Source organism: Ochotona princeps, unplaced genomic scaffold, assembly GCF_030435755.1.
Source record: "Ochotona princeps isolate mOchPri1 unplaced genomic scaffold, mOchPri1.hap1 HAP1_SCAFFOLD_1442, whole genome shotgun sequence".
Taxonomy (NCBI): Eukaryota; Metazoa; Chordata; class Mammalia; order Lagomorpha; family Ochotonidae; genus Ochotona; species Ochotona princeps.
In genome coordinates this window covers 9542-34526 of record NW_026701114.1, presented here as the reverse complement: position 1 = coordinate 34526, position 24985 = coordinate 9542, and the positions used below count along the sequence as shown (strand labels likewise).

At 50.7% G+C, this 24985-nt stretch overlaps 1 protein-coding gene across 1 annotated transcript; it reads left to right on the top strand.

Annotated features, from left to right (window-relative positions):
* Positions 1 to 4331: 4331 nt before the first annotated feature.
* LOC131479416 (uncharacterized) lies at positions 4332 to 23657 on the top strand. Its single transcript, XM_058659926.1, has 11 exons — positions 4332 to 4492; positions 5468 to 5597; positions 12047 to 12179; positions 12585 to 12713; positions 12914 to 13111; positions 15434 to 15597; positions 17124 to 17293; positions 18652 to 18729; positions 20129 to 20233; positions 20744 to 20940; positions 23257 to 23657. Exons 1-11 carry the CDS (start codon positions 4332 to 4334, stop codon positions 23655 to 23657), a joined length of 1866 nt encoding a protein of 621 aa, XP_058515909.1.
* Positions 23658 to 24985: the final 1328 nt, after the last annotated feature.

Below are 24985 nucleotides of genomic sequence, written 5' to 3'. Positions count from 1 at the left end.
GGTGCATATATATATGTATGTATATACATATGTATTTGCAACTGGTATTGTCTCTTCTCTAAAGGTTGTATATATGTCAGTATCTGTATGGATATTTGCGAGATGTGATGTAGACGCATATGAATTTCTGCATACATAACCACCTACTGATGCGTATACGTACATACACATATGTACTGGCAGTGGGTTTGATTACTTCCATTAAGGTTGCGTATGTGTAATTCTGTCTATGAATATGTGTGAGATATGTTGTATACGCATGTGAAACTCTACTTAGTTACTTACGGACGTACATCGCAATGATGCAACCAAGCAGGAGTGTGGTATACATTGTGTACGAGCATGTGAGAAATGCGAAGACTGACCCCATTTCAAAATAAAAAGATGTGCAAGATGTTATAAAGGCTCTGTGCCTTTATTTCCCGTGAGTCGACCAGAAGTGATGTGGCCTGGATCTCAGTAGCAGCAGAAGCAGCAGCCGCATTGTGCACGTGTAGTTGTACACAATAAAGTGTAGATGTATGAAAGAGAGGTATAGACGGGCGCCTTCTCTGTGTAAGAGGCGCAAAAAATTTACGCCCATTACACCGCAGTCTCAAGTAGAAACCTGGGCCGGGCAATAGTATTGGTGCGGATTGATGGGGCTCCCGTATCCACAGGAGTCCGTACTCTGATGGCTCTAGTCCGGATACATGTAACACATGCTACTATTTATTTTTTGAATTTATGCAGTAACTAATGAACAGGAGGGTCTCCACATTGCAGTATTGCTCGACCGTAGGGATGGCGCGGTGATAACAGGACGGGAAAGACGTGCCCCTCCGCCGGCGTGTGACACGTTGAACGAGGCTTGCGCAGAGTGTGCTCCGGGCAAGACATGCGCGAGCAACGCTCCCATCTTTGTATCGAGCTAGACATAGCCGTTCGCACAGAGAAAGACGGAAAGGTGATTCCTCGGGCACGTATCCGTCTCGGTTGCAGCCAAGGCACCGACTCAGTTGTGTGCAGCATACGTGGACACTCTGCTGCTCGCAGTCTTCCAGCGACTGTCTCGAAAGCCGTGAGGACAAAGCACAAGTTAATAGCTGCAGCCTCCCGTGGATTGTTCATGACGAATGCTCCTACCACATGATGCCGCCCGCCAATGGAGTTGAGGTAGCTTTCGAGCGAGGAGGCCTACTGTGAGGGATCTCTCCAGTGTAACTGAACGCTCTAAATCAGCTGACTACGGGATGTTGGACTGGGGTCCGCAGTGGCTGTCGTGGACTGCCCTACCGTCATTCAGACCTACAGTTAGGTCCTCCTCAAATGTGAACCGCCCGGCGGGATACGTTCGTGTATACGTATAGTGCAGCGTTTTAACCGTCGTATAGGAATAGGAGCACATCTGGTAGCTTCAGCTGCTTTGTCAGTGGTTTTGCTCATGTGCTGTTGGACGCAGGTGTGGCATACGGAATCGTTTGCGGCGTTGTTTCACCCAAAGTTTCTCCTCTTGCTGCTGTTGCTGGGCCTTATGGCTGTCGGTCAGCTTGTTTTTCTCAATCTCGGCCTCTCACGTTACGAGGCACTGTACGTGGTAAGCATGAAGTGCCGCAGCTCTTGCTACTGCTGCTACTGCTAGGTTCTGAAGAGAGACTAGGGTGGTGGTCAGCCCCCTGCTGTTAGCAATTTTTCGCATATTCTAGTGTATTCTAGTGATTCCGGGCAAACCCCACCGCCAGTCCGTAGGTCTCTTCTCTTGCTCCTGCCACGACTCAAGTATCCAGCGACTGCGTGTGGCGCTGGCGTAACTTCCGCACTAGAGCGTAAGCTGCGACTACTACTACTACTTTCACGTATGTAGATACATAAAGATGCACTTCGATGTTTCTGTCTTGAAAGTCATGCATACATAAACATGTGAAATTAAGTACATATTATATATATGCTGTGCAAATCCGCTCAGCGACAGTAGCGACAAAGGGATGCTCAGGGTGCTGCTAGATTTGCAGTAACTACGCGTGCGTTTCAGCGATCATCGCTGCGTAGACCACTGTCGTTACGGGGTGTCCGCGATCAGGCGAGGCTGACATAACTTGAAAGAAACAGTTTATGAGAGTATCACCAGTGTCGCGTGTGTGAGACGCTCTATATCTGTGGCCGTTGTGAATGGCCTGTCAAGCTGAAATAGTATACGTATAGCTGTATTGCTTGTGTTTATGGATGCGAACACGCGACACTACTCAATAACCACCCACTGTTCTGAAAATCTGCGTGTGTATATGTGTATGTGCGACGCGTCATCCGTATGAGTGAGCGGAGTCGTGTATGTGCCTACACCAGTAGGCGCGCAAAGACTAGCTAGAGGCAGGCATATCCGGCCATGATACTTTAAAATCAGCCACTCACTCATACTTTTCAAGTTCAAACTTACGTACTGCCGTGTCGAGCCGCTGTCTATGTGAACTCTGTGAAGGGCCTTTTGCGCAAGGCCGTACACCGATGCGCACACGTTATAGGCCCGCAGAAGCGACAGTGAGTGCCATACTGACATCACGTTAACAAGGCACTGCTTGGAGCTACGACGCCAGCTCAACCCGGGGTAACCACATTACCTCAATAAAACGAACTAGTCCTATGCTCTCCACATAGTGACTGCCGTTGCCACGTGTGTGTTTATGTAAGGCAGATTGTATTCTCGTGCATATGTGCATACACTCGCCACTCTGATACACACACACTACACACAATCTTTCGAGCGTGCACACATACACCTCTTCTATGAGCCCAGGGCATGTACCAACAAGCGATTACTGCTCTTGCTTGGTGACCGTGGAGGCTTCGGTTTGTCTTTGATGGTCGAGGAAAGAGTTTGTTGGTGGAGCAGTCGGGCATGAGGCACGGCGGTGTCTTGTCTCCTATAGCAGCATACGCATTATTCGCACTAGCAAAGTCCCACATATACTTTTCTACAGTAGACATCAGTACTACATACGTGGGCTATTAAAGGGGTGTACATGTGCTTCAGAATGGGGCCATTATCAAAAAGGAGACGTATTGCATGCTTGTTCGGGTAGAGGCAAGCCGAGGCGGGCCAGCATTTTTATGTACGTACTTGCGCACACGTTCGTATGTGGGTGCGAAAGGATGTACAAAACGCAGTGTCCTAGGTATGTACTGAGGACCGTGTAGCATTTGTGTGCTGATGATGCAGGTGCCTACAACAATGAGCATCCTCATCATCTGCAGCTGTTTGGGAGAGGTCTCTATATTTGTTCATATGCTGGAGCTAAGTCAAACTGACTTCTTCGTATTCGCGGGTGGCGCGCTCTCAATCGTCAGTGGTAGGTCTACGAATGGAGACGTACGCATACATATACATTGATATGAATCAATGTATGTAAGTCTTACGGCGAGGAAGTGCAGGTACTGGTAAACACACACGGTCCAATGTGTTTCTCATTAATCCATCTCTTATGAGAGCGGAAGCGGAGGATTCTGTGTTTGCCCTCGTAAATTCTCAAAGTCGCGACTACGAGTCTTTTTCGGATGTGTTTTGTATTGTCGCGTGGATACATAGGGCAGAGACGGGCATGTGTGTACACAGCACTAAGTAGTCCACATGTACACGTGCGAAAGCCGTTCTAGTAAAGATAGAAAGCTTACATCGCAACGAACAACGCCTTTGGCGTGCGTCGGCATAGTGTGGCGAGCTAAAAGAAAGTATGGGTTTCGTACTTTTTCACCCCACTCCCGCCCCATTAGAGGAGAGCGGTCAACACTGCTGCAGGAGGACGGTAGCGTGCTCGTCGCTTATTTTCTGACTTCCTCTTTACGCGTGAGTGCCGGAGCACACCGTGCATTGGGATGCTTTCACGTCTCAATGGGCAGGCTCCCTGCAACGAGGCATTCCGCTTACAGTAATTCTATGGGTTATTAGCAGTACACGGCTATACGTAGCTCCTCTTGTAGCAAGCCACGGTACAAATAGATGTATTTATACGTATATGTATACGTATATATGAGTATGGTGTTTCTTTTCCTGGGATATCCTCTGGGCGCGTCAGAAGTGGAGTTTACGAACCACGGAGAAGTTAAAGCAAAGCAAAGCCTTCGACGAGGCTATGACTAGTGGGGTGGCCGTGAGCAAATGTATGCAAGACTGTTGAGTCTCTTTCAGGTGCAGTGTATTCATGAGTGCGCATCAGTGTATTGCTTGGTACACTGCGCCTATCTCTTGATGCTCCTGGCTTCAGACGTCATGGGTGGGTGTATGCGGCTGGCGGGAGTCTACTTGCTAAATAACGCTTGTCCGCTGCTGTTGTACTCGGGTGAGTGATGGTGCAGGTATAATGGTGCTGTCGGCTGCTGATATGGAGCGGCAGCAGGAAGGCAGCACAGCGGTACGAATGAAGGATGACGACGAGAATATGCTGCTGGAGACTGAGTTGTCAGAGCTGCCGCAGACCACAAAACGAGAACAGCTCTCTGATGCTGATATTGCGGAGTCAAAGTACGTTTGCATATCGAATCACTTGCGAAGGCGATGGTGCATACTCCTGCCCCCCTCTGTTGGTTTTTTGGAAAGTTGTTCTTACAGGTCTAGCAGCCAACCATGGATGACTGCCGCGTTGCTGTTTGCGGAGCAGTAATAAAACCGTCTGATCAGATCACAACTCTCATTCGGTTACATGCCGGTTTCCCGTGTTCGACGTTTTCAGTCACTTATAGAGCCTAGCCGTTTCGAATATATATGCTGCATACTGTCGTTTGTTTGAAGGGAGAAGTCCACCGTGGTATGGACGCACACATACGGAATCTCCTAATATGCCTAGGGCCTCCCATAGGTTTGTGTGTGAGGGGTTTCGGTTGCCCCTAATTTGAGAGTGGGTATGGCAAGCCCTTGCATTAGACGACGAGCAAGCTTCTGACCGGGTAGTGGTCCCGTCAGACGAGCTGCGTATGATAGAAGATGCTCTTTCTACGAGGTGGACTTGCGTCCGTTTCGCAAAACATGAGACCGCGACAGTACGGAAGTCAACTATCATAAGAAGTAATGCTGTATATCCTCTGTGTTTCTTAGCACGCTTTGACAAACAGCTGTTTGTAAAGAAACAAGAGGGCACTCTTCCTCGTGAATGCCCTGAAGAACACGCTGGCCGTTGATTGTAAAGGCGCTATCTTCTTGACGTTTTCTTGGATTGCTTCGCTCTCCTCACGAGTAGACCTCAGTGCGACGCGCTCAGAGAATCACTATCTTTTTGCTTCCGACTCGCTTCCGAGTACTTGTCCCTACATAAGGACTTTCTGGAGGCTTTTGCACACTACGACGCATTCCAGAGCACGACCTTGATGGCCTCCCTACATATGCAACTAAGTGTCCATTTCAAGCACTCCGTGTCTTGCATATGAGAAATGGTGGTACTGTTCTCACTTCGATTCTGTAAACACCTGTACTTCCTGTGTTTCCCGCTTGTCTTATTCGCAGAAAGCGATGCACCGCCCTTACTGTGCATCTCCAAAGCGACCGCCCTACAATTGGAGGCCACTGTGTTACTACCAGTACCGAATGTACTTCGAACCCTGACACCATCGAAGCTGTTGCTGTGACTGCTACAGTAAGTAGCATTAGTGCAGGAGGAGCCGTGGAGCAACTGAGCATTACTGAGGAAGAAAAGCGCGAGTCAAGTCCAGCCTATCGGCAGGAGGACCGATTAAAAGTGGTCCTGTCGAAGACCAAGGAACGCGGGAGAAAGACGCCGGGAAAGCGTGGACATATTAGAGGTTGAGAGAGAAGATCTGTAAGTCTAGACCAAGTTAGTATCACCATCTGGCGGCGTGCATCCGAAAGACGTACGTGTGTCGGCGCCACGGCGCGCAGAATGGGGAAAAGCGCATCAGATGAACCTGTAGTCTAACACTGCCGTTCGTCTGCTCTACCATGCTTGTCCAAAAGCGTGGAGTGCATTTAGATTCTAGACTGATTCACGCGGGGAAGAAGTATAATGGTAGAGCTCGCTAACGATTGCGTTTCTTCGTCGGCAGCATGCGCTAGCTTACGCAAGGTAGAAAGGCTTGCGCTGTGCCCACATACGCATCCTGGTACGCTTGGATACGGTGGACGCGGCTCCCACCGTAACGGAGCGTCTCGAACATGTAAGAAACATTTCAACAGCAATGTAATGTGGATGTCCCTGCTCCACTCTGAGCTGGTCAGGTCACATATCACTGCCACTTTCTCCTCCTCTGCACAGCTTTTTTCGGCCGTGCGCTGAGGTTTCCATGTGCTGGTTGTTACTGTAGTGCACTACTTCACTGGGCACAGGCAGTCAACCATTCTTCCTCATACTGAAGCCTTTTGTGTCAAAAAAACTCCGTTTTTAGCTTTGCATATCCACACAAACGTCTGTATGGATACCGCATTACCCTTCCAATCGATTGCTTTGTGTGTCCACCCGAGCGTGCGTATCTCGATGCCGTTATTGCATGTTCACGTGTCTTTTCAGAGGTGCTGTGCGTATCAGGTGCTGACATGAGAGTGCCGGTGCGCTTGTCGCTGATGCGGGAGCTTCTCAATCGTAGACCGTTACACGCTACTTGCGGTCCCCTAAGTGACGGTTCCTTGACGCCGCTGCAACCGTGCCGCAGGCCCTTTTTCGTCTTTTACGGGGACCCCCCCCAAAATATACCTTACGGGGAGCCCTAGGTATACGCAGGCAGCCTGTATACGCGGTGTCGCTTACATCGATTGAGGCGCGAAACTTAGTGGTGTGTCGCTGCACACTCAGGGACGAAGATGCATGTGAGTTGCAAATGAACTGCGAGCTAGACGCGAAATCTTACGCATACCTCGTGGGTGACTGCAGGGCGGCGGCCGCTGCTGCCAACCTGATGACGCTTCTACGCAGGACTTTGTCGAAGATCTGGAAATCAGCATTTCTCTCGCATGTGCTAAAGAGCACCATTCTTTAGAGGTACCGTTTCCATGTGGCGGGAGACGAGCATGTTAAGACGTAGTCGGAAGGGCGGATTCGCCGCGGTGCCTTGAGCTGAAAGGGCACACACGTAGGTCGCGAAATAGGAAATGGAGGGGACGAAGTTACAGGGAGTTTTCTCATACGAGGAAACAGTGGTTTTAGGCAACTAGAGGGAGGATATTTGAGGCCGCACACTAATAGATTGTGCGCCGGATGAAGTTGGCTACGAGGCCATGCTGATGGCTGTGTTGCTATGAGGCAAGATTGGTGGTGTGCTTCATCAAGAGATGGTTAGGTGCAAATGTGTCGGTGTAGGGTTGTATGCGAGTTTCTCAGAAGCGGTACCGCGCGATGAGGCGCGCGGCGCAGCTCCGACATGCCAGTGTGCGTTGAATAACAGGAGTAAAATGTCAAAAAAGCATGTCTTGCTGGATATCTTCCTAAGAACCTAGCTTCTTTGCTATCATACAAAGACGACAGATAACGCCTTTTTTCTGACTTCTACGGCAGCGAGTGTAGTACAGGACTGTAAAGGGCGGGCAGAGACGAGCTAGTACGATAAATACGCGCGAACGTCATGTATAGGCTACATACACTTGCGCGTCGAACGGTGTTGCTGCAGTTCACTAGCGCGTCCGCTAGGCCTTGCAAAGCACCTGGCATTCCTGTGGTCCCCATTCCTGGTTGTCACTAGATGGTCTGAGACAGCCCTCAGGTCACCAACTAGGGTGTATAGGCATCATCACTTGCGGCAGACAAGGCGTGGGAAGATGCGCGGAAAGTTGCACACACGCAGTTTACTAATCATCGCTTTTCCTTCACTTCCATCAGCAGCGCAGAGCACCATAGCAGGATTTGTCTTCTCCTCCCTAGTGATTGTTCGTGCTGTCTAAAACTTCTATTTAACTTCCCGGCTTCCGGAACAAATTGTTCGCCATACACTTCGCAGAACCTGGTTATGCGTAGCATTCTCAGCCCTCACCGGAGTGCTCAGGCTTACTATTAGAAAGGCTTCCTCTCTGCGTTTCCGCGGCCCCGAAAGGAGGAAAACTGGCGCGTTCTTCATCGATAAGCAGTCAAACGTAGGTATTAGGTTTGCAACCACAGACGTCTGTAGGGATACGCCCTCTGCGCACTGGTTCCACTAAACAGGTGTGTAGGATTACTTCTCATGCCTTCATCGAACGAAGAATGACGCCAAACTAATCCGATCTCTGGTTAGCTGACGAAGGTACATACGCCTGAGACCACTAGTACTACATACACTGGTCACAGCAGAGTCGCTCATTTTGTTGGAGCGACACATTTGAGATTTCGTGTACGAGTCGCTTTTGTCCTTTTTGCAACCGAAAGGGAAGCTTGTCCCCGCCCCAGATTATCTGAGATTTCGTGGTGGCAGGCAAGTGTTTCCTTTGGAACGAAGCTTGTGATGACCGCCAACTGGCAGACCCCCCACAAGTTCTGCCTTGATGCTCTACGCAGTCGTTGGGCCTGCTGCAGGCTGGAGAGCTGCAGAGCTGTCTAGTGCACCGGAGGCTCACCCGAAAGAAGGTAGTTGAGGGTCTCAACGCAATCAAATTTATCTGGTTGCCTAAGAAGGCATATGCGCGTGATATACGTCGCGGTGTTGATACGCTGCTTTGATGCCACCTGGAATGACGCCACTGTAGCGTGCTCGTGCGCGGAGTCTGCTCAGACTCCTATTTTACATTTGGGGATGAGATGCAAACGTGCCCCATGGCTGCGCTCGAGAAGTGCATGCGAAGAGAGCCCGCGCTTGAGCGTATTTCGCTGTACTGCTAAAAAATGTTTGCCGAGCAGCATGTAGGTCTTCACACAGCTGTGCGCCATGTGCGGGTAACGGCCTGAAGTACTATCTCACGCCGATGAAGCATGGAAATGGAAAAAGCACAATTGATCCCTTGTACTTTCCGTCATGCATTACCGCTACACTATACCTTTTCAACGTATCACTCACAGCTGCGCGAGGCCTCGAATTTAGACGGTGTGTCGAATGGTAATCAGTCCTGACCGATGTAACAAGCGAGTGTAAGTGGAGCGTTCCTCGCCCTCAACGAAAAAGCCGAAAAACAGCTTTGGTGCACTCCGTGTTCAAGTCTCGGGACGAATACAAAACCTTGTAGTAGGTGTGACTATTACCTGACCGATATGGTCACGAATGTTGCGTACTCGTTCTCTTTCCTTCCGTGTTCATATCAGCATTGTAGTGTTTTTGATGTCCTCGCAAGCCGGAACGATAGCACGGAAATCCGAGAGACAGGCACATTCTTCTTCCATGGGCGTTCAGGGGCTTTCTAAAGACCTAAACTTCGGGGAAGGGTACAACTAGTTTTGTTGACCGCGTACTCATATGTACCTATACACACATAAGGTATTTGTATATTGCACATGGGCTAAGAAACAGCACGTCGTTGCGGAATCTGCTGTAGATGAAAACATTAGCGTTCTACTTCGCAGGTCGTATCGGGAGTCGCGTCAGTGCCGCTTGTGGCAGCTGAGTGTCGGCAGCCAGTATGCTGTTGCCGTCAAGATAGTTCCGAACTTACAGGTCTCCCTCTTACTACTCGGTCTCAGCAGAATCGAGATTTGACCCTGATTTCCTCTTGTCCAAGACATCGGATCAGGTCCTTGGGATCGGATGTACACGAAACTGACACTGGGGGGAAACTGGGTGAGGAATAATTTTCAGCCCAGCCCGTACTGCACTTCCAGCCCTCTGCGCGCGGCTTCGAGCCACACACACATACACTGCGCCTGAGCAGCAAAGTACTTCCTTCTCCTAATTGTAACTGACGCTGGCAGTATAGTTTTCTTCAGCTGTACGTGAGTAGTCGGTCGATTTTTGGCCACTCCATGCTGTAGCAACAGGAGTGCGCCCTTCCGCGGCACACGCCCTCTTTTATTAAGCAATCGACATGCAGGACGTGTACGCATGGAACGCATTGACATTCTTTAGCTGCCCTTCAGCTGGTTACCTATTTATATATAATCAGTTGTGTATGTAATGATGCTAGAGAATGCAGTAGAGAAGTGATTAAGAGCAAATACTCAGCGAACGACCTCTGAGCTTTTCGGCGAGGCCAGATGCGTATTTTGGCGACTGATGCTAGCAAAGATTTCTGCTGATTTGCGAGTGCAAACTGAAACTCCAATAGCACAGCGCTAAAACGGCATAGGCACAAGGCACCTATGCCCAGAGCTCTGTTATTCGCCACTCGCCGCATCTTCATGTGATTAACACACACGTGGCTTTTCTCTAATATGGACATTATTGTCGCACAGGCAGCCGCCATCGCCTGAAAGTTGCGGTATTAGCATCTCTTTCCTTATAAACGTGTATCTTTATGACGAGATCCTCCTTCAGATCAAGCGTGCGGCACGGCAAACATGATGGATTTTGACGATGCGGCGGATGTCATCAGTCCCCCCTTGTACTGTGAATTCTACTGTCATCAAATGTGAACCTAATTCCAGAATGTTTTGGCCGTGACTACACGCGGGTACCCCTTGAGAACGCCACAACACAGCTGCTCTCGTCGAAAGAGGCTATTCCATTGATGAACGGCAACTGGGTCGTCACTACAAAAAAAAAGAAACGCCAGGCCTTGGTAGCACGCCTCACCAACAGAACCCACGGGCTTTGTGGGAAAACTCTGCAAGTCGCCAGTGAGGCAATCCTGGTAATGTTCGATGATTGGCGCAATCTGCGACTGCGTTAACACGAGAGCTTGTAACTTTTGATGGATCCGCAAAGGACTTGCTCCGTTGCTGACTCTGCTCTTCTGAGTCTCTCCCCTTTTTACTCGAGCCGGCTTCGCAGACGCCAGGATGGTACCGCTTGATGAAGGAGTATCTCATAGGGGCATGAGGAAACGCGCTATTCAGGGGGGCCGTTGCCCGCATGAACACAGCGCCACAGGAAAGATAGACTCCAACGAAGCTGAACGCGGCAAGTATTTTCTTGATGAAGGACGAGAATATCACGTGATTCTTTGGGGAGCCACAGGCTTCGCAGGACGGTGAGATGAGCGTGCACAAATCGAGTAAAAGCGTGCCCTTACACCCAGGAAACCAACAGGATTTGACTTTGCTTATTTACAGCAAAGCATGCGCCTTAGCAGACAGCCTCCTTGTCCTGGACGCCAAATATCAGCGAAAAGGCAAAAAGCTTCCTCGGTCTCCATGTATCACCTTTTAGACGAAGTCAGGACAAGACCTCACTGCTCGCTGTACAGAGGCGACGGTCTGGTCTTGTCTGTGTTGCGCGCGGTTTACTCAGGAAATTCTGCAGACTCTGTACGTGCGGAGTCTTTTTTCAGCTCTCGTTCAGCTCTCGTTTTTTGGGATTTTGTGTAAATGAGGGGGAGCGTGTCAGCGGCGGACTGAAGGTGCCGATCACTCAGATCGAGCAAGTTGTAGCTATTCACATGGAGGTTTTTATGAGGTCTGTGGCATGTGCGGTGCTGCTTTGGAAGGATGGGGTGTCTACAGCGGTGTGGTTGCCCAGTGAACGCTTCTGTCAGCCCTTGTTGACGTGTTTTCTCGTGTCTTCTTGGCGGTGTGGTCACATACATGTACCTGCTTCCGGTGCTGTGGATTGCGGGGAGTGGAGTACCGATATCTAGGCGAGTTACAGGCGAGCACCGCTCTAGCTTGTGCTGACACTGTGCTTTCTCACTGGTGTTTGTCTGCCTCCAACGTGGAAAAAGAAGGAAGGATACTGTAACGTGCACCTGAAGGTATCGTCCCTTATACTGACGTGAGCGGCCTGAGAGGCGATTCGCAGTTACACCAGCTTTTGCTATTCATGTTCGTACTTTAAGTAATGGGGCGAACGCTTTAGAGCAAGCAGGTAGACATCAGAAAGGTACTGTGTGCCTGGGCCGCACTACTGACAAGATTCGAAAAGTACTCTACAGGCCACTGGCCCTAGTATTTGACATGAGCCGATGCTGCGTATGCGTCACGGATAGTGGCGAGCGAACGAATCGTGTGATTTTCTCTTCATCTCCGTAATAGGTATGCTTCACAAAAGGCGCACGCCTCTAGGTCTGTCCTCTTCCACGTAGAGTTCTTTTCCTGCATACGCACACGCGTGCAGTCGCACGCGAAGAGAGCTGCTGCTGTACCACTACTTTTTCTGGCGAAGCAACTTCTATCCGGGCAGCGCCAACCATGATGGTAATACGACGTTGTACGACTGTGCGTGCTGCTATCCGTTCCTGCAAACAGGTTTGCAGCGGAGTACCTCGCACACTACTATATGGAACACGAAGAGCATCCGCACTATTGGTTCAAAAGCGAGGCATTTCCCCCAGCGTGCCCGCTACCTGAGGGGGCAGTAGGAATCCATAAAGCCTCCACTGACGAACCCGTCGCTAAGTCCGCTCCAGCATCGGGGTTTCTCCCTTCAGGATTGACTCCCGGTGAACATGAGCCAGATGTCACGCCTCCCATACGTGGAACCTCAACTGCTAGCGCTCAAAATTTTGGGTTTGAAAACCTGCTTGGTGGTCCCAGGCCTTTCTCTCACGCTGATCGAGTAGTAGCGGGGAAAGCTCGATCTGTCGCTTCTGTGCGCAAACCACCACGAGGTACAACCTGCAGATCGGTCCCTTTTGTGCCTGGAAAAGGGCGAACCTCTGCGCAAGGAGGTAGTGCGCCACCTCAGGCGACTGCGAGGACGAATGCCGTCGGCCGAGCAAATTCTGGAGAAGCAGGAAACTACGGTCCCGCGTATGGGACAAATATGCCGTCGACTCTGTATACCAGCAGTAACTTGCACTGGAGAGGCGAACGCGATTCTGGGAGCCCGACTGCTGGTTATGAAAATGGTGAGATTTCGACTCAGGAAACCTGTACTGTCAGGCCATTCCCTAGAGGCGCTAGACATGCGAGAGAGGGCCGCGCTGCTCCGTCCGATTACTTTTGCACAGGGGGCGCTGCGGAGGGTACGCGCACTGCAAGTGAGCGAAACGAGGAGCAGAGGCGTGACGAAAATAGCGGAAAAGGCGACCTCGAAGAGACCATGGCTGAGCAATCTGAAGTTAAGGAATACCGAGGTGGCACTCCACAAGTGTATAGGAAGCGCATAGCCAACAGTATGAAAGGACAGCAAGCTGCAGACGGCAGCGGTGAGGGGGATGACGAATGGAGAAGCGAACGTGAAGATAGCATGTATGAAACAAGTGGGCATGAAGAGGAGCCACAAAGTCAAGCAGAAAGCTCGGAAGAAAGAAGAGCGCCGTCAGAGCCCGAAGAGCAAGGAGGGTACGCCGGAAGTAATGACGGAAGCCTTCGTTCAGGAAGCTTCCATTTTACGGCCACATACCAACGCACACATGACAAAGCTGCCGCGAATGGCGACGGCATGTTGGCAGAACAAAAGAAGGCAAAATCTGTCGCCGAACATAAGGATAGCCAAGCCGTGAGACCTCGCCAGGATGCCTTTCAAGCGCAGGCGTCTCACACGGTAGAAAGAAGGGAGGAGAAACACGAGCGATCTTATTTTCAGCGACCTAAAGCCTGCCGCTTTTTCTCGTGTGATTGGGCACGGCGTTCGCCCTCATCGTCGGTGTCAGCCAGCTGCCTTGAGGCTGTTCCTCTAAACGCAGCATCGGCGCGAGAAAGAATCAAATTTGCACTTGCAGGCCGGTCGATCGCAAAACTACGACATCTGCGGCACCAACTAGCGGAACGGTTGGGAAGACACTGCATGCGTATCGACTTGATTGCAGTCAATCCGGCTGATCAGGAAGCATTGGAGAGACTCTGCAGTAGAGGCAGAGTCGTTTTAAGCACATGTGGTCCCTACAGGATCTGCGGCGAAGCCATTGTCAAAGCCTGCATAGCCGCACGCACTCATTACTGCGATATCACTGCAGGTAAACACATCAGAGCACCTGGAAGCGACAACCTCTGCCTTCTTACACGAGCAGACATGCCAGCTGTTTTGAAGACAAGTGCAGCTTCTAAACACAGCAGTACTTTCGGCAATGTCGATCAGAAAACATCTGCGAAAAAAAAAACGTTACAGAGACCCTAAAGACCCGTTCCGAGCGCCAACAAGCTCCAACACTGCAGGTTCTGTTGTGTGCATCCTGTCAGCGGTCCGTAGAAAAACACGCATGCACAGCATACGTGCCTGATTGGTGGCGTGCTTCATCATATGCAGGCTTGGAAGGAAGCTCGAAGAGCGTTCTGTCTCGTGATACGTAGACACATGAGGCAACATACATGAACAAAAAGCTTTGCTCGGAGAGGAAATCGTACACACCCATTTGTATCAAACGTTCGCCGTACAAACAATTACAATGAATTCACCCCTGCAAAGGTAGCTTTTGCGCGGGCGCCCAGGCGGCCTCGCAGGGGCCGCTGCACGCAGCGTTTTCAGACTATTAGTCAAGACTACACACGAAAGTTGCCGAAGTCGCCGAGACCATCTCCCTACGCGACACGGCAACTGGCTGCGATAGACATCATCTGTCAGCTATACAGATATATTTATATTTTTTATACGCACGCGACACGGCAACTGGCTGTGGTAGACATCATCTGTCAGCTATACAGATATATTTATATTTTTTATACGTACGCGACACGGCAACTGGCTGTGGTAGACATCATCTGTCAGCTACATATATACATATATATATATATACTGCCGTGTGGTGTAGGGCGATGTGCATTTGCATCAGTGAAGACGTGTTCATCCATCACAGTTGAACATGTATGTGTAGACATACAAAGCAGAAAGACCACAAACGTCGCTGAGACGCAAAACAGCAATGTATGCAGGTGTTTTCTCAAATGGCTGCGTGCACGACTCATCGGTATCCCTGCGGAAATTCTAGTACGAGCGGAGACCCTCTGACAACTCACGACATCCTTAAGTGAGAGAAAGGCGTTCCTACAGTGTAGTTTCTTCTGACCGTAGTGCCAGCTGCACCTCCATTAACATTTTTCTTCGGTGTAAACAGCGTGATTCCGATTGCGTCAGCAACGAATGACAGCTACTTGTTTCCTCAGATAGACACAGAGCCTCTGAGAAAGTGAGTCTACAAGGAGTGGTTGGTCTTCCTGTGCCGCCCCTCGAGTGAACTTCTATGTTGTATACATGGATGTAGGTCCCCTGTGCTAGTCGCTCTTTCTTATCTGTTCTAAACTGCATTACAGTAGAGCCGTGCTTTTCTTTAGCTGGGTTTATTCCTCCCGTCACACCTGTACCGTTGACGTCCTCCATCGGCTGAACAGAAACGAATTTTCTGGCTCTGTGCACTCCAGATGTTGCGCATTTTTCCACGGTCCGCCTTCGTTCATCGCGTGAAAACGTACGGGAACAGAATGTTTCTTTCTTCGCTGCTTCCGGCGCCTCCTGGGACGCTGTCTATTAGCTTGTATTTGTTCCGTTTTGCTGTGTCCCCTGCTCCTTCCTTCGCCATCTACACGGCTTGAAGAGGTGTCGTACGTGGCGGACATGGCCACCAAGTACAGCGCGGCAGCCGCGGAGAGGAAGCTGAAATTAATATTTTTCTGCGGTGCCGGCTCATTGCCAAGTGACCTGACAGTTCTCATGACGCAGCGCGAGGCCCTGCGGATGCGGGGGATTCCCTGTCACAAGGTCAGAACACCGAAGATAATGCAGGAGAAGGGGAATGCCATCCTATGGAAGAGGCAGGGTAGACTTGCAATGTCGTCGCTGCCCCGTAGGATAGATCCGAGGAAATGTCTGAAACAGTCTGTGCCGACGTGTATGTATAACGGCCATTTATGTGAAGGTCCGAAGAACCGGTACAAGCAAGCCTGTTCTTGCTGGTGTTTGCACAGATGCAGAAATGCAAGTACAGGCTCCTATTGTGCTAGTCCACTCTCGAGCAGAGTCGTCAAAGCTGTCCTCATTGCCTGTAGTAGAGATCATCGCCTGTCCATCTGCATCTGGCATTATGCGGGGCAATGACGGACGGTAGCCTCCGGGTGTTTGAGCACAGCTCGCCACCACTGTAATTGCCTGCGTAAGTTAGCGCAGATGCCGCGCTAAAAGGGCGTCTCGAGGTGAAGAAGCTGGTGTTAACAGTGTGTGCACCCCCGTGTATCAGGCCGTATCGTGATTACCTTAGAAGCCGCACAAAAACACTACTGCGTGACACATCCGTCAATACACACTAAGTACACCTTCGTTTGGCGTGCTGCAAGGGGATCGTCATCTTGCTGTCCTTCTGACAGCCCCAATCCTATATAAAGGGTGCATTAAGGTGTACACAAGCAGATAGAAAAGGACAGGAGGCAGACCCTCCTCAGTGAACACTACATCATCGTCACATGTGTTTGCTTTGGTATGTTGTCTGAGCAGACGTGACTGAACTCAACTCACCACTACTACTACTATTACGATGGTATTGATACTGTTGCAACCGTTCGCGTCACTTCTACTTACAATACTGCTGCTGCTCCTACGCACTCACTTAACTGTGTATTACGTCGTGAATTCCATTTAAAAGAGCCCCGTTGCCACAAGTGGTGAACCCGCTACACTCATAGCGCAGCAATACTGGGTCTTCCCAAAGAGATAGACCGATCTCGACAGCCATGCTGCCCTCACCATCAGTCCTGCACTTTCAGTGCTCGCGTGTGCGCCGCCTCGAAATTTTGCTCTTGATAGCCACTTGTGCCCGTGCCAGCGGACCCTTGAGCGAAGCGCACTTTATTGTCTCCGATTGAATGCTCTTGGGGCGGTGCTGAACTGATCGCACTTGTTCACAGTTATCAAATTAAGACGCTTTCCTGCTAGAACGCACGTATATGTGTGCGCATGTCAAACCTAACGGCGCACATTAACGGGGTGCAGGACTGCAGACCCGGCACAAAAAAGAAATCTTCCATCTTACACGTAGACACTTGCGCGTCCCGACCTCTGCGGGACGGCTGAGGTGTACGCAGCACTGTAATGGACATCCTGCACCGGCCAGTCTTGGCGAAATGAGACAATCCGCACCTCTGCGACTGCTTGCATAGCTAGAATCGCAGTTGACAATCATGCTTGGTGTACACCTTGAGCCAGCATCATAGTGCAATCTAGTACTGCGGATGGTCACAACGAGATTTTATGGGACCTTTCAATATAAGACTACTTTTACTGTTTTTACGCAGATTAGGACAGCGGTGACGGACTGCTTTGGGGGCTTTTCAGGCGGCTCCGTGATGGGACTCGGACGCATATTCGAAGAAGGTGCTGTCTTTGACCCGTTCTTTCTGGTCAAGTACGCCAGCCCTAATCCCCCATCTGAAGAGGAGCTCCTCCCGTACACCAGGCCGCAGATGTAAGTTTCGCACGGTGTGAGGCTCCTCATCATGTGAGTGAATTTCTCCGATGTTCGACGTCTATCAAAACCGCACCGCGTTAGAGCTCACTTGGAGACTCACGCTGGGCTATGCATCTGTCTGCGGTCCAGAGTGGCTCGCTCTTGCGACGGCGTGCTTTGCTTCTGTATGCACCTGTAGAGCACTTTACGAGAGGTTGTTGAAGCCCACTAGGCACTTAAAAACAGCAAAGAACTTCCATGCATACATGCCTTCCGCACTATGACGTGACGAGCTAAGATAATTGCGCGAATCTGCAGTTGAGATGTGCACTGAAGCACTACAGTGGAGAAGCGGTCTACGTAGACTTGCGCATTGAAACAAGTGATGTCGTGCAGTCTCTGAGGAACACGTCGATGCGCGACAGAAATTCCTGCAAAATAACAGAAGCTTCAGAAGTGGCTCTGGAGTGCACAGGGTCATCGGCACAGTCGAAGTCGGCTTTTAAAAATTCCCGTGCCTGGTAGAAACAGACGTCTAAGCGTGTTTGTGTATAAAGAGGGCGTCCACGCACGTGCGCCGCGTGCGAACAATCCAACACGTGTGCTGAATGTTGGCGCAGTGGCCCATAACCAGTCTCTGCGTTTCATGTGGCGGTCTTTGGGCGGAGGTAACTACGCGTCTCTATGCGGAGACGAATAAAACGCAGGGGGCAAGAGGCAAATTTGAGGGCACCACGGCCGCAAGACTTTACATTACGTGGTAGTAGCGGTGCACGACCAGTTGCCGGCCTCTCGTTTCCTCGGCTGCCCATGCAGACATCATAGGGTACTGATTTACAGGAAGGTTTTTCAAACCACCAACTGCGTGCGTATGTTCAGAACGCGGACGTGTGCCTGTCCCTGTCCAGACGTTTTCACAGCTACTAACACCTAGAAATATGCCCTATAAGCTGGTAGTCGCTATACACTCAATTACATACGCAAGTACGTATGTATGCCATGTTCGCTCACTGATTCCAGCATCCGGTTGTTCGACTTCTTCTTGCCAGCGATTCAGCAATCTGGGACAAAGTGGTCACGGATCGACGCGCATGCTTCATGTAGGCTGGTGAAACGATACAGAAAAGGTTGGAGATTCAGTGTCCAGCTGGCGGGCGACCTGGATAGCAGCGTCATTTGTTTGTAGGCAACTTCGAGATATCGGCAGCGTTCGTGATGTCTAACGTTGTGTGTATATATAGGTTTTAGAGGACTTTCACGATTTCTGCACTGTCTTGTCTTTCAGTACGCAATGCGATACATGTGTTATAGGTATGCATAGCGGACTGTGACAAGTATGAATAGTGGAGGACGCCTGTTTTTGCTTTTACGCGTAGATTTCTGGCGAAGCACGACGAAGACTTCGGCTACTGCGCCTACAACTTTTTGGCGCCTCTAAATGAAAACGTTGTTCGGTAAGCGTTCCTCTTTCACTGCTACTTCGGTTTTGCTGGACAGCGCACGTTGAATACGCAGAGCCTTAAAGCGACACTACGTGCCTCTCAGGTGAGTATATGTCCCTAAATAGCATGCATGAGTCTACGATGCCTTTTGTATAGATGTATGTTCGCACGCATCCACAATTCTCGAAAGTTCCATGGACAGGCTAAACATGTGAATATTTAACACGAGTCAGGTTCCCCCTGACGTAGATGCGTCGGTGCACAGGTACACATGTGGAGCGCGAGACAGAGTACATTTTCGTAGCTGAATCGTGAGTATGTATTTACCTAAGAAGGGGTGTGTTAGTAGATGCCTTCAGGAGGGAAGGAGACGGCGTTACTACGCTGCATTACAGCAGTCGCATCGTGACCAAGAATTGCTTCTGTCTTCTGTAAAGCCCCGTAGGACTTCTTCTGTGCAGACTTGCACAGAGTGCGCTCAACTCTGCGGCTTTCATCCCCTGTGGTCCAAGTTGTGCCTCTCACGAGTCAGTGTGCACTTCTACTAAATTGCCAACATTAGAGTGCTAGGCTCAGTGTTTCAGAGTAGCTGTAGTATACGTAGGAGCACAACCGCCTTGTGGCCATTTTCACTTGCACTTCGAGCGGCTCTGGGCTAGCGGTAATCGCAGTAATAGCAGAAGTAGTGGTGGTAGTGACCGGCGTGGACCTGAGCGCATTCATAGATAGTAATGTTTTTCTCCGAGCATTCTAAAGAGGTCCCCGTGCCTCCTGCTGCTGCAGAGGGGCGTCAATGTCACGATTCGCCGAGGCCGAACAGCACAGGAAGGTGCTTAGGCTCTACGTCAGAGCTGCTGCTTTGCCCCAGACTCACGGCTGTACCTGATTCACATACATGCAAACAATGGATCAGTGCTGCAGTACCGTGCCTGTCTTGTCAGTACCTTTTCTGGAATGTTTTTTCCTCTAGCTAATGGTGGAGCTCATGTACATCTCTAACTCAAAAAGGACGGTGGCAGCGCCAGCGAGCACAATTGGCATCATCGTTCACGGAAATCTTTACGCCGGAGTCATCCCTGTGCACACGCTGTGCTTACCTAGAGGTGCCGTAAGTGTGAATGTTTTCTCAGATGGTTGTGCTGGAGCAGCTGAACTTGCCGAATGCGCATCCGTGAGAAGGAGCGCAGATCCCCATGGGATATCGTCTTTTGGTCTTCGTAATTGTGTCGAGTGTCACTCGGATGGTTCGATTGCAAGGAGAACGTGCGCCTTACCGCCTCGTTATACACTCACGTGTAGGCGGCGCCGTTTCGCCTTATAACTCACACAGACGTAGTCATTGCAGATACTGTTGTGCATCAGACACTGCGCCATGTGTTTGGTGCTGTCCCTTGTTTGCTCGCCTGCGTAGCTTCTCATCCGTTCTACTGGGCCTCTACGAACAACCCGGTCTCCAGCTAGACCTCCCATCGCCTGCTCAGAAGGCATCAGGAGCTACTGACAAAGGACGAGTTCGGCGTGCAGCGGCAGTACAACGAGGGAGGAAGAGCGGGCAAACACCGTGTTTTGAGTATTCTTCACCTTGTCGTAGCACATCACCTCTTCTTAGTGTTTCACCCGCAGCTTCGCTCTTCTCCCACGATACCTCATCCTCCAACGCTGCTTTTTCTTCGTCCCCCAAAGGCAGTTCTTCTAGGACTTACGTTGTTTCCCCCGTTTCCAACTCGCCCTCTTTTCAGAATTCTCCTTCGCTTTCCTCCACATTCTGTCACCGTCGCAGACACCGTTCTCTCGCTCGATCTCCACCTTCCCCTTGCTCTGAGAGGTCGGCGTACTTCTCGCCTCTTGTTCTGACCTCTGCTACGTGGGATCACCCAAATGCCTCTCCTCTTCTCCGCAAGCCTATGCATTCCGAAGAGCGGCCTACTGCGACTTCTGCTCCAACACGAAACGCTGCTGTTCTCGCCACGCCTGTCCCTCCTCCATACGTTATTCCTGATCCTCCTGCTGCCTGCGCACGACGCAGAGCTGCATCGGTCAAGGGCAGTTCTTCAGCATTGTGGCGGAATCCATCTTTCTTTCGCTACAGCGAGTGTGTAGCGCTTGGATACGACATGCTGACCGCGTCGGTTGTTTCTCTCGTCACTTTTGTCCTCATGTTCCTCGTCACGTCCTCAATCTGCCGCGCAGCACTTACAGCCTTGCACATCTTTCCGCGCCCAGGTAAATGTCTGTTTAACCCGTGCCCATGTCCACGATAGGAGTAAATTACTTGTAGAGCAAGATCTTGAGCAAAAGCGCACATTATAAGTAACCAAATGACACAAAGACAAACACACTAACACACATACACATATAGACGCTTGCAAACCAATCACGAGCATCACCCACGTATGTAAAGACACATATTCAGCGTCTGCAGAGAGGGAGAACTAATATGCAATGGCAGAAAAGTGCAGGAGATACAGAATACCAGGTATTCAGTCGCAGGCTCCTGCATGTATGCCGCCTGGCGAAAGACTCACTGAAATGGTTACCTGCAGGCGTGGCTACAAGGGGCCGACGCACACAATTGTATGTGATGTACCAGGGATTCAGGATGACGAGGATGTGTAGAGTAAGGAGTGCCTCCATACTTGTGCCCCCATATGCCCATGCGCCAGCCCCGTCTTTCCGCATTGTGCAAGGCGGCCACAACGGAGAAAGTGGGGACACCATTCGCGCTCGCATGGTACCTCACAGGTTTGTCTGGGGAGACGACAGGTGGCGCAGACTTCAGAAGCGGCGCTAGATCTGCTTAGACATTCTAGATCTGAATCCTAGTGCTGTTCCCTGCCTGGACTCCTCCCAACGCGCAACAATTCCTCAGTAGTGCACCCCAACTTGCCAGATTAATGTACACAGCCCAGTTATGGCTTAGATACGCTCGGCAACGCGTGGCGCCTGCATATACGTGTACGCTTGCCGTAGAGATAGAGGCATTGTGCAAGATCCGGCGATAGCGTCTGACATATGTGTGGTGATCAAGTGCTTCGCCCTATACAGCTTGTCACTGGGCGCTCACTACGTGTCTCAGCCTGCAGGATTATTGATGTGACCTCTACCCATAGTGCTATTGTAACACACTGATGCAGCCGCTATAGGATATATAGCCAGCTAGATTCTCCAAATCCGAGAAGGTTTCTTGCGTGCACATCAAACGCAGAGCTAGGACACTGACGAGAACATGAACATCCGCCGCAACACTTTCTAGATCTGCCAACCTCGGTAAGGCAAGGCTTTGTGCCGCGCCGCGCACGACACTACCACTATACTACGGCATATCCGTAGGTCTAGCTCATAGCCTCCGCAAATTTGAGAAGGGCTTCAATAGAAGCGTGGTGCTCGACGGTGCTGAGGCTTGGTGCTTCATATACTGTGCAAATACGTCTTTCTTTTCTACTACACCGCGTGCCCCTTATGCGCCTACACGATGCGGGCACTCGATGTCTTAGCTCACAAGCTCATGAATAACTACTTATTTGCACACTGTGCCTTCCACTTAGCGACCGTGTCTGTGACTACGATATAGATGCTCGGGAGTGTGTCACGGTCGAGCGATCGTTCATAGAGTAAGATCAGCCAGGTACTTTTGGCAATGTCAACAAGACTCGGGAGCTTGCCTCCACACTGGCTTACACATTCGGTGCAGACTGACCGTCCAGCCCGCTCAAAACATCTGCCACTTATCGATTTCGTACAGGATGTACACAGGTTACTCTCGCAGCGGTGCTTGCGAAAGACATTCCTAGGCAAGGTAGCTGTAATTTGTGTTCTTCCAGTCAAGCGTATAATCATGCGTAACCTCCAAACAGTTGTGATCTGCTGCCTCGGCATAACTGCCACCGGAAAACACGATACATGCGGAGCCTTCCCACTGCCTGCACGTTTGTTTCCAGCTTATACTCCGTGGAAAACCTCGAAAGAGGCTTTACGTTCTAATGCTGGGAAATCCCTGCGGCGCGCTTTCTAGTGGCAGTCTCTGCAGCCGGCAACCCCCAGAAGCGTCACTCTGATGATGAAGCTGATGCAGGCAGTCAAGTAGAATTTCCACCTTTATGACAACCGGCAGCTCTCTCGCAACTAAGATTCCGTGCGTCAGGCCTAAGAACGTGCAAACTAGCTACTTGCCGGCCCATCTCATACGACTAGCAAGGGAGCGATAATCTCGGTTCAAGACAGCTTACCGCCGAAGCTACACGGGGAATTTGAGACTTTTGGACCGTGTGCTTTGCGGCTCCTCCTTGACAAATGGGCAACCTCTGCACTACGATTTACTTGTGAAAGTTTCTTGTCTATCCGCATTTAGAAGGTTCAGAAAACTCCATCGGCACATTGTACTGAGGCATTGTTTCATTTTGCTCAAGAGGTGCAACCACCATCTCGAGAGCGGTGCGCCTTCAGCAAGCATAGAAAGCCGCCTGAGTCAAGCGCGCACTCCCTTTTGAGAAGACATCTCCGGCTTGGTTGCCACGTGTGTGGGCGGCACTTTTATTGCAGGCGAGGGTCCACCGCGACAATTTCTTGACAAAGGACACTTTCAAATAAAAACTGTGGGCAGGGTGTATCCAACGGATGAGAACAGGACGGCCGTGTGCTGCGTACCTACAGATGACGAAGAGGAGGCTGAGAATGCACGTGAGCGTCGGTATTATGGACCGCCCCACTGCCATGACCGGGAGACGGTTATAACTGTTACCATGGGGTCTGCATCTGGAGACCCTGGATACAAAGAGACTGGGAAAATGCTTGTCGAGACAGGATTAGCCATAGCTTTGCACGTAGATGACTGCTTCGATTTGTGTGGCGTTTGCACCCCTGCATCAGGAGTCGGCCTTGTACTAGTCGACCGCCTACGAAAAGCAGGGATGAAGTTTGAGGTGAAGGTGAAACAGTTTTGAAGAGTGAACTCTTTCGATATAGAGAAAACTCTCGAAATACACTGTTCCTTGCCTGTGGAACTGCAAGCGACAGTAAATACTGCGCTGGATTTGTATAGAAAATTCCAGCGGCATTACCGTTTTATCGTTTGGAGGGCCTCACCGACCTGCCTTCCAGTGAGAACGGCTGACCCTTTTTGTGGAATGTCTTCTAATGCATCGAAGATCCCCCTGTGTCTTTGTGTGATGATACCGGCGACTGTTCCTCACGAAGGGAAATCCCTGTGCTGCAGGTATACTTTCATCATATAGCAGACTGCAGTACGCGCGCCCTCACACGAAGGCGACACGCAAGAAAAGCCGGTCTCCCGGGGTTCACATACGTACGATAGGGAAGAGAACAGGACATGCAGAATAAAGGCGGGGGTGCTCCGAAGGTGGGGGTCCTGCAACCCATACAGTCTTTGAATAGACGCTCGAGCAGTTGCGGCGCTCTCGATGGTAAGTCGCCTTGCGTGGCCAAGGGGCACCTCATAGACGTCGAAACCTTCCGAGTGATTGAAACTAGCGTTTCATCTTTAACAAATCTCCACGCCCTCAGCGCACAGTGAGAGGAGCGGTAGGGCACTTGCACTTCTTTCTTCAGGAGAACCTTGAATACAGTGTACTGTGAATGCCCTGCTGCTCCAGCATTTGGCTTGGCCGGAGGCAGATTTGCTTCAAGAAAGCTGCAAGGGAAGTTGCAGCGGTACCCCAACAATGGGGCTGTGAAATCGCTATAGCCTTTCTAGTGCAAAGAACCATTTCGAGTCGGACCCCTTGAGTGCCTGGTGAGCTCCTGCTGTATGTAAGTGAAATCTGAACTTGAGCACGTACTTTTCCGACCGTTGCCTAACTGTAGGTCGGCGCAGGCGGCCACCGCAACGCAAACGGCGCGCGGCAGCTTCTCTGAGGCTACCGCAATACGGAACGCTCATTCCTGATTTCCGTGCTAGCTTTACTAACGGACAAGTGCCGCTGCAGGGTAGGGTGCCACGTTTTTGCTCGACCTGCGTGGCTCGCTTGCAGTCTCCGTCCACAGCTAAGACCTGGCGGCCGCTCGCTTCTGGCACTTTTCAACACTTGATTGCCAAGCCGTTCCTAAAGTTTCTCAGGGAAATGTTCTCACATGCACGAATGAAAAGACGGATCGAGACAGACATCTCATAATATGTGTGTCTACTTTATACTGAACGCAGCTGGCTGAACTCTTAGCGGAATTGTGAACGAGGGCTCCCGAAGTGGCTGCCTCAAACGTTTTTGCTGTCACAGTCTAGGACACTGCATGGTCGTTGCTCTCATCTTGATAG